The 9,872-nt window shown below is 49.3% G+C and overlaps 2 protein-coding genes across 4 annotated transcripts in view; one reads left to right on the forward strand and one right to left on the reverse strand.

Annotated features, from left to right (window-relative positions):
* The window catches only part of TMEM50A (transmembrane protein 50A), a 30,026-nt gene extending 26,158 nt beyond the window's left edge, over window positions 1-3,868 (forward strand). For both annotated transcript variants that reach the window (XM_034646871.1, XM_034646889.1), the window contains one exon: window positions 3,712-3,868. In XM_034646871.1, coding sequence (XP_034502762.1) covers window positions 3,712-3,811 — 100 coding nt within the window. In that variant the 3' untranslated portion in view covers window positions 3,812-3,868. The remainder of the gene's footprint in view (window positions 1-3,711) is intronic.
* RHCE (Rh blood group CcEe antigens) overlaps window positions 1-9,872 on the reverse strand; it is a 39,098-nt gene that overhangs the window by 7,303 nt on the left and 21,923 nt on the right. Inside the window, exons 7-8 of one of the 2 annotated variants that reach the window (XM_002913288.4) lie at window positions 6,343-6,476; window positions 914-993 (exon numbers count right to left, since the gene is read on the reverse strand). In XM_002913288.4, the coding sequence (XP_002913334.1) occupies window positions 914-993; window positions 6,343-6,476 (214 nt within the window). The remainder of the gene's footprint in view (window positions 1-913; window positions 994-6,342; window positions 6,477-9,872) is intronic. The other variant, XM_034646855.1, reaches the window with a different exon arrangement.

Below are 9,872 nucleotides of genomic sequence, written 5' to 3' on the forward strand. Positions count from 1 at the left end.
TTTCCAGTGGCTTCCCATCTCTCAGAATGATCTGGCTCCTTGTTACCACTCTGTTCTCAAGCCCCGCCACTCTCCCTTTCATTCTATCCATATCAGCCACACTGAGTATGCTTTGCTCCTGCCTCAGGGCCTTTGCACTTGCTATCCCTTTTCATGGAATGCTCTTCTGCCAAATAAACACATGGTATGTCTCCTTCCCTCTCTCCTTTCAGGTTTCTGCTTAAAGGTCAACTTATTAGATAGGCCTTCCCTTCCCACCCTTCTAAAAGAGCACCCCACCCTCACACTGACTCTGTGTTCCTCTACCCTGAGTTATTTCTCTTCACAGCACTTACCGTCTCTGACATAGTAAATACTCTACTTATCTGTTTATTTATTGTCCCCTTCCCCTCCACTAGAATATCAGCTCCATGAGATCAGGGAACATGTTTTGTTCACTGTTGTGTCCCTAGGGCCTAAGAATAGTGCCCTGACTCGTAGTAGATATTGAATAAATACTTGTTGAACAAAATAATAGTATGGGTATTCTCAGGGAGTGAGGTAAAATTTTTGGCATAAGGGCTTCCTTGGCTCACTGTACAAAATTGGGTGAAATCATCAGCCCTGAGCTCAAGAGGCTGCAACGTTGCCCCTCACTGCTACTTGTAAGCTCCAGAAAGTCTCTTACTTTCTCTGGCCCTCAGAGTCCATACCTCCAGCAGGTGACTTCTGAGGGCCTTTCTAATGCTGAAATCACGTGATTCTGTTTTTGTTGTTAATCAAGATCTGAGTCCCTTTGCATCATTTGGCTCGAGTGGCGGGGGTTCACAGGGAAGGGGATGGGCACAGACACGTGCGGCCATGGGCCAGATGCCCTCTGGCCTCAGGTCCTGTGTCCTGGGCCATGGGGGAAGGAGGGTGGTCTCACACTTACCTGTCAAAACACCAGCTATCAGACCCGAAGCCATGGCCAAGCTGAGTGTCCCAGCGCCAATGAACAACTGGTAGCTGATCCTAGAAACAACAAAGCAGGAAGTAGTCACGTTCAGGCATCAGACTGCAGAGGTCATCGGAGTCAAGAAGGACTGTCTGCAACAGCAGTGATGCTGTCAGGAAGGGCTATCAGAACAAGAAGCATCCTCTCCTCAGGTAACCCATTCCCCTGTTGTGTTCCTGCAAAGCCACCCAGACATGGAGGAGAGAAAGGGGGGTTCCAAGATCCTATTTAGCTGACTTCAATTCTCAGAAACCATGGATGATGAACGTGACTGGGAGGCAGAAAACCCAGGTTCAAGTCCAAGGACTGTCACTAGCTGCATGATCCCAGGCAAGTCACTTAACCTCTCTGTGCCCTAAGTTCCCTCATGAGGCAATTACAGATGAAAGTTCTATTTCCATCAGGGCAAGGTGGAGTAGAGCGTGGCTGTCAGGCTCAACTCCCTGTTGAACATACTTCCCTGTCCTCTCTCCTTCTAGGCAACCCCAGGACCTCACTTTAAACTATGAAGTGGTCTGGGAGGTCATCTACATGACCTTGCAGTAGGCAAAGATTTCTTAAACAGGACACACAAACGTGAAGGGAACAATGATGAAGTGAACTGTGTTAAAATTAAGAACTTCTGTTCATCAAAAGATACCATTAAGATGGTGAAAGATAACCCACAAAATGGGAGAAGATATTCATGATACCTTTATATGACAAAGGCTCTATATCCAGAATTCCTACAAATCTATAAGAAAAAGGCAGAACACAACAGAAAAATGGGCAAAAGAATTTGGACGGATATTTACAAGAGAAGATGTTCGAATATCCAGAAAGCATATGAAAAGTGCTGCCCTTTTCGGTCATCAGGGACATTAAAATTAAAATGATGTTTGATGCCTAAGTGGATAAACTTAAAAGGAAGGATAATATGGGGTGTTGGAGAATATAGGGGTAAAGGGAACTCTTGGGTGCCACGGGTGACTGGACTGCCACAAACTACAGTGGAAAACTGGTCATATCCTCTAAATGGATCCTATGAATGCCGTGATCCAACAATTCTACTTCTAGGCATCTTCTCAACAGAAGAGCATTTGTATGTTCTAAAAAAAAAAGTGCTAGAATGTTCATAGCAGCTATCCTAGAATGTTCATAATAGCTCCAAACTGGAAAGAACCCAATGCTCATCAGTAGTGGATAAATTGTTTTGTATTCGCACAATGGAACACTTATTTTAACTGTGTTTCTTAGATTCTGTGTTTGTCTACATGGCACTCGTTTATCACAGGGCCCAACTAATGGCCGAACTTGTTTACCGAGCTCTCTCCAGCAAGTCAGCTTTCATGGGAGGGCAAAATTCATATTATAAACCCCCTGACCATAAACTCTAACATATGCTTTCAGTTCCTGCCCAATAAGGGACCCCGCCCCTCCCCCCCATTACCCCACTGCCATCCACCTGAAGGCATAGTCTCAGTTCCCCTCTCTCTCTGCTGCCTGGTCCCTGGGTAGGATAAGGTTTTGTGGGGCCCTACATGGTGTGCTGAGCCTCTCATTTCCAGGAGAACCGTAACAGTAAATTTTTCTTTCAATGACACTGACCTCTCCGTGTCACCACTCAGTCACTTCGGAAGTAAATCCCAAGCACAATTCTACACCCTACCCCAATGAAAATGAACATCTACAGAGATGCTCGACACTGTGGGAGAGCCTCACCACTGCAACACAGAGGCAAAGGCAGGCACACAAGAGCACAGGCTTTCTGCAGGATTCCATGTACATGAAGGACAAAAGCAGGCAAAACTGACCAGTGGGGTTAGAAGTCAGGTTTATGGCTGCCCTGGAATAGGACACAAAGGAGTGCTGGTTACATGGGTGCTGGTTACATGGGTGGGTCAGAAAATCCATGAAGTGGTGCCCTGACGATATTTCTACTTCTCTAGATGTAGACTGCACTACAAAAACGGGTTTTTTTTCAAGTAATATTTGGTGGTAGCACAGAAGCTAACCCTAAATCAGCTAACTGCCAACAACCACCCAGTTCGCTCTATCCTGATGTGATGTGAAAGCTGAAATGGAGGACGCAGACCTAGCCATAATGACAGACCCCACGCAGGGTGGGCTCCCCTGCACCACGGCCTCCGCTCCCCAGTTTACCGTCTGATTTCACAAGATGCTGGAGCAGCCCTCTGAGCGAGCTGTTAGCGTCCCTGTTCCACAAATGGGGAGATCCCGGTTAGGAAAGTGAACCAGGGTCTCCAACGTCACATGGCTTGGCATGGGTGGCTCTTGGGATTCAAACCCTATCTACCCACAAAGGCCAGACAGATCTTTCCTGTTTGTGGGTTACCTTCACAAATTTGGCCATATTGGCATTCCAAGGATACTATTTTTTAAAACATTTTTCTTTAAATTGACTTTTTTTTTTAACATTTAAATAAATGTATTTAAAAGGAAACTTTGAGTCACCTATGTAAATGGAAGAGAAATGGGAGGTAAGTGTAAAAAGAGTGCAAACAGAGTGTTGCAAAAGTCTCCCCCAGATACAGCCTGAGCACGCGTCTCAGCCGGAGGCTGCCTCGTGGGCCTTCAAACCTGACGTCAGCATGCGTCAGAAGCGCAGAGACGCTTAGCACCTGAGTGCTGGCTTTCTCCCTGATGCAATCAAAGGACTGATTTATTGAAAAACAGCATCTGCCCTGCAGGAGTCAATGTCATTTAAGTGTCTCTGCACCACTTTACTCCCACAGCTTGAGGAAACCAGCCCCATCCCAGCAGCAAGCGCAGCACGTGACCTGTTCCCATTCGCTCCCCGGAACAGGAGCTCGGCAAGCACTGTGGACTGAATGAGAAGCCAACCGTGTTGTCCAGTGACACCAAGCTAATAAACCGTTGCTCCACGTGTCACACTAAGTGTTCTGACTCCCAGCTCGTCCTTTGTCCCTCTTTCCATACGTAGAGGTGCTTCTCCTGTAGAAGCAGCAGTAGCAAGAATCCTGGACAAGAGGGCGTCCACTCCACGCTGAGTCTTCACAGCAGCCCTGGGACGCAGATCTTATTATCCCATCATGCAAATCAAAACTGAGGCTTGAAGAGAGCTTGAGTATACTGTGCCTGACGTCACACGGCAGGTAAATGGGACCCTGGTCTGTCCCTCCCTGAAGCCTTTGCCCTTAACTTCCAGCTGACCAGAGGCGTCTCTAGGAGAGGTCCTTGCTGTCGCTATCCCTTTCCCTTCGCTGGGTTCCCGCAGAGGAGAGAGGACAACTACTTGGTCCTCCACTGTCCCATCCTGGTGAGACTGACTCACAGAGGTGTGCGAGAGCCCGCTCCCAGGGGCAGGTTGACCGGCCCCTGTTCTCAACCTTTCCCAACTCCCAGTTCAGTGATAGTCCCTCGATGGTTGATGGTTGCTGTTGGCCACAGATGGGAGTATCTGTACCATTGCAATCAGGGCTTTGTTTTCCTGGAGAGCAGTTTGTTAGTTGTTTAGTAGCACACCATAGGTTGGCTGACCTTTGTTTTGTGTTCTATTGTTCTTTGCTGTTGTTTGCTCTAGGCTAGTAGTCTCAAACTGGTTTGCAGGAGAATCCCCTAGAAGGCTGGTTGACACACAGATTACTGGGCCCCATCACTGGGCCCCATCACTAGATTTCTAACGGTGCAGGTCTGGGTTAGGGTAGCATTCGCATTTCTAGCAAGTTCCAGGTGATGCTAGTGCTGTTGAGAACCACTGCTCTAGGAGAGCCACAGAAGCACAGGAGTAGGGAGCTAGAAGGGAGGTGGTTCAGAAGTCAGAGGCTGGCCGCCCAGGAGCAGAATTTGGCCCACATGATGTTTCCAATGATTCTAAATCTTTTATCAATGCTTGGTGCATCGCTCTAGATTTCTGGCTTCTCTTGAAAAGTCATTAGATCTGGGGACACTGAGCCTGGGTCCTGGCACAGTCATGGTTGCCTCGTGCCAAAGAGCAACTGCCCACGGTTTCCCAGCCTCCTCTCACTGCCCTCATTTTGTAACCTCACCTGCCTGGCCCCTACAGGCACCTGAGCTCCACAGAGAGGGACTTCAGGGCTCAGACAGAGGAAAGGATTTGCTGAGTTGCACAACTGTTAAAACAGCGCAGACACATCACTGGAGCCCATCACTGTGGTGTCTTGCATCACACAGACCGTCTCCTCCCCACCTGGAGGTGGGACCCCCCTTACCCAAGCAGTTCAAGGAGGGATGTCTCACACGCTGTATGTGATTCCAATAACGTGGGGCTGTGGCCATCTCTGTTGTCAGAGCTCCAAGGGACCCAGCCCTCCATGATTTCTCCGAGATGCCTCCAAACACGATGAGCTCCTCACCACCTGCTTCAGCTGCTCATCGCCTTTACAGCCACATTCCAGCCGAGTGACTGGGGGTGGCTAACTCCCCGTATGTATCATCTCTTAGAGTATGATAATAATACCTCTCAGGGAGGATGCGAGGATTAAATGAGGTGATGCACATGATGCTTTCAGCATAGGGCCTAGCACCTAGAAAGCGGTCAATGAACAGTGGTGATTGTTACCAGTACCAGTACTATTATTCTTGTTATCACTGTTATCAGTTCATCTAGAAAAAATCTATTCCTGTATCATGCCCAAGTCACTTTCATTTTATGTGAGCCCATAATAGTAATAATCACACAAACTCCTGGGGTGGGGCAACAGTGCGCGGTGATGGCCAGGGCTCAGGTATGTCAAACCAGTCACTGGCGTCTGTTGTCTGGAGGACATAGGATCTGACCCTAGTCCCGAGGCCCACGTTCCTGCCACACAGTGAGACCTTAGCCAAGCTCCTTCTCTCTCTGGGCCTCAGGGATGATCCGTGCCTAGCATTTTCCTACGTTAAAGTATTAAAGCCTTTTAACCACAAGGTGCCTGGCCTCAAGCAGCCTCCAACTGCCCTATGAGGGGATGCCCTGTTATTATCTGCGTTTACACCAGGCAATGAGGCTCAGAGAGATTAGGTAGCACACCCAGCTAGTAAGAGGTCAAGACGAATCTGACTCCATGACACACTCTTCACCACGACCTAAACCACCAGGGGTTAAACAATGGACCCAACTGGCTTGGGCCCGATGGACAGGCTCTGTCTATGTTTGCGGGGGGGTGGGGGTGGGGTGGCTCACAACTGTCTGCCTTTGCCAGGCACTTAAGCTGCCCTTTTCGGAAAGAAAACACGGCCTGGAGAGATAGAGGCGAAGCAGAATGTATTAAGAAATCTGCCAACAAATATTTGCTAAGGCTGCTGAGTGCCTGGCTCTGAATGCATGCACCTCGGCGGAGGGCTCTGGGCGCATTTCTTCCTGCGTTGGATGGGGTGCGAAGGGGATAAGCCAAGTCACCTACACAGACTTCTTGATCCAGCTGACCTCATAGATTATCAGCAGAATGTAGGCGATCCCTCCGAGCAGACCTGGCAAGCCAAAGGTGTAGTGCACGCCGCAGGTGTCGTGGATCCCCAGGACGTGGTTAAAACTTGCCTGGAACAAACGACAGATAAGCAGATGTACATGGAAGACTGATATCCCCTATCCAGGCTTTCCACAGATCCTTGGCATCCTGGGAAACCCACAGGGGATAGGTTTGGGCTCACCTCCACCGGGGCTCCTTAGGCCTCAATGTGTACTTGCATCTCGTGGGGAGCTTGAGAAACTGCAGAGTCAGATTTAGTGGGCCTGGGGCGTGAGATTCTGCATTTCTCACCAACTTCCAGGTGATGCCGACACTACTGGCCCCCTGACCACCCTTCGAGAAGCAAGTAGGTCTAGCCCAGGCCCGACTCACACGTTGGGCTGATACTTCTGTGTTGTGAAAAGGCCATCCCAAGCATTGTAGGATGTTTACCAGTGTCCCTGGGCTCCACCCTCGAGATGCCAGGAGCAACCCCCACACCGTGTGTTAACCAAAAAATGCCTGCAGATATTGTCAAACGTCCCCGGGGGATAATTGAGACTCGCTGGTCTAGCCCAAATGTAATTGTCATCCCAAAGACAACATGACTATGAGAAGAATCCTACCACCCCCTCTCCGGACTAGCCTTCAGCATCCCTTCCCCTCCACCACTTAGCCTCCCAGAGGACCATGAGCCAACCAATGTGGATACGAATGCAAATTGGACAGGTGACTTTCCCCCCTGGGATCCCCCACTGTCTTTAGAGTAAAAACCCAGATTCCTCAAGCTGCCCAGGAGCCACACCTGAGTATCTCCCATGTCTCAAGACTGGGGTCCCACCACACTCCCAGGTGAACCCAGTGCTTCAGTGTCTGTTTCCTGGCTGGGCTGTCTGCTCTTCTCACCACTGAGGCTTTGAACACACTGTTCCTTCTGTCCAGGATACCTTTCCCTTCACTTTGCCTGGCTAATATTAGTCAGCGGTCAACACGTGGCTGAGACATCCTCTGCTCCAGGAAGCATTTCCTGATGCAGCTCAGGCTGGTGTAGGTATGTGGTGTTATGCTGATTTGTCCGTTGCCCTCACCACACTATAGCTCAGGAAGCAGGACACATGTTAGAGCATAGGTGCTGAATGAATGAAGGGATGGATGGATGAATGAATGAATGAATGAATGAGTGAGTAAGTGAATCATCTCTGAATCGTTCCCCCAGTGATGGAGTCAAGGAAACAGGCACAGAGAAAGCAACAGACACCCAGCCTGATGAGAATTTATGCAGGTTTCCCTGCGCACTTCTGCCTTTCATCACAGGACCTCAAAGCAGAGGAGATAAAAGACATTCATCGCAATTTCAAAGATGAAAAGCAGACTCCCCCATCGCTGGTCAGATGAGACTGTTGGTACATCTTCCCCTATTCTGGATTGAAACTGCCTCCCTGCATATCCATTGTTCATCCAAATTCAGCTTCTGGAGCCATCCAAAAGTCTACTCCTTTTTCCTCCACCAAGGCTTCAAACCCACAAAGAGTTGCTGCTCTGAAATTATTTCCTTTAGAAGTGTACTGTTAACAAATTGGCTATCGTGGGGTATTCTGGTATTATCACTACCTGCCAGATGTTGAAGGAAGGAAAGTCCATCCATTTAGAAGAAGAACTAAACAATCAGAAGTGGACACGGCCTGGGTTAGCCCAACATCCCTCCTCTGGCTGCTGCCCCTCCCAACCTCGTTCACATGGCTCATGGGCAACAGCCATCTGTGTTATGCTCCAGGCCCCCACGCTCCCAGCCAAAGATAAGCACACTGTCCAAACTAAACCCATGAGTCCCTTCTCCGAAACACCTGGGAATGGGGCCAAGAAATTCCACCTAGCTGCTTTCCTGAAAAGCAGGACTACATTCCACCACATAAGAGCAGGAGAAGGAGAAGGGGAAGGAAGTCTACAGAGTGAGAATAAAGCAAATACTCAGGGAAAGCAAAGAAAGAAGAGTGGGGACTTCTTGGGCTCCCCACAACACTCCTGTCCCTGGTGTCAGCCATTCCTGGGTTCCCAGCAGCATCCCTGTCCTTGGGTTCTGTGACACCCCAGTAGCCTTATAATATTCCCTCCTATGCCTGAGCAAACTTGAATGGGTTTTGTTACTTGCTCCCCAGATCCTAACAAATACGTAATACAACCTGGGTGGGTCCCTCACCCAAGCTTTGAAGCCTGCTTGAAAAGGTGCCGATGGCTGTCTAGTGCAGCCCAGGGCACCACATGATGGCCCACCATGCTCCCAGGGCCCTGCTGCTCCAAGCCAAACCAGGCGTTAGTTGCCCAACTCCTTACCGGCAGACACAGGGCTCCCCCGATGGAGATCAGTCCAGCCATAAAGCCCAGCAGCATGGCGAGCCAAGGAGTAGTGATCAGATGACATGAAGGGCCCACAGCCACACCTCCAGCCAGTATCGCATTGTGGATATGTGTCTGCAAAGAAATAGCTTGTGGGTGCATGAAGTGGGGTACAGAGAGGACAGCATCTTGCCTAGAGTTACTTGGTAAGCTGGGAGCAAGCAACACTGTAATGTCTTCTCTGCCTCACTGACCCTGAAACCATCCCCTCCTCTCTGCTGAGACTATATGACCTTCATCAATGGTCACATCCTACTCCACTTCTCAGGCTCAGGGAGCAGTCACCCTGATTGGGAGGCACTGAACTTGGAAGTGTATCCTAGCCACGCTCACACCTATTAGTGATGTGTCCTTGGGCACTGAGCCATGGATGCTTCAACTTTTCCACCAGAAGAATGGGGTTTTTATTGTACCTACTTAACATGGTTATTTTAAGACTAAATGAGTTACCTCATGGAAGACTTTGAGCGCAGGGCTCAAGAAATACAAGCCATTATTATTGTTTTTACTATTTTCATTGTTATTATTGGCTATTGGGTGTTTGTGCCATCCTATACTTCTGGATCCAGCTTTAACCAGCTAGCTCTTGTTTCTGGGTCACATCTCCGCTATGTCCTTTGTCCCACTAGAACTGGGGCCTTGCTTTGCTCTCACGCTACTTCCCTCTGCCCTCTCAACTCTAACCAGGTCTTGGAGCTCTGGGGCCTGGGACCAGCTTCTGGGCTTCCCTGACCTTCTGGTCACACCTGCCTCCCTAGATGTCCCCACCTTGTCTGATCCTAGACTCCCTGTCACCAGGAGCTCCCCCAGAAAGACACCCCCTCCCTTTAGTGCTTAACCTGTCATGCATGGCCACACTCTGTCCACTCTAGGCCCTGCTGTCTCTCTAGACTTTTTCCCACCACCTCTGGCTGGCTGACCCCATACCTGTCATCATGGAAACTTGTTTCATCTTTAGCTCTACTCTTTCACCCATCTCTGTCTCCCCTCAAAACGCACACACAGTCTCCTGGCTACGTTGGTAACATGGCTAATGTTTGCCCAGCACTATTTCCCCCACAGAGCACCTTATGTGCATTGTCTCTTAATTC

The sequence above is a fragment of the Ailuropoda melanoleuca genome, chromosome 2 (assembly GCF_002007445.2).
Source record: "Ailuropoda melanoleuca isolate Jingjing chromosome 2, ASM200744v2, whole genome shotgun sequence".
NCBI lineage: Eukaryota > Metazoa > Chordata > Mammalia > Carnivora > Ursidae > Ailuropoda > Ailuropoda melanoleuca.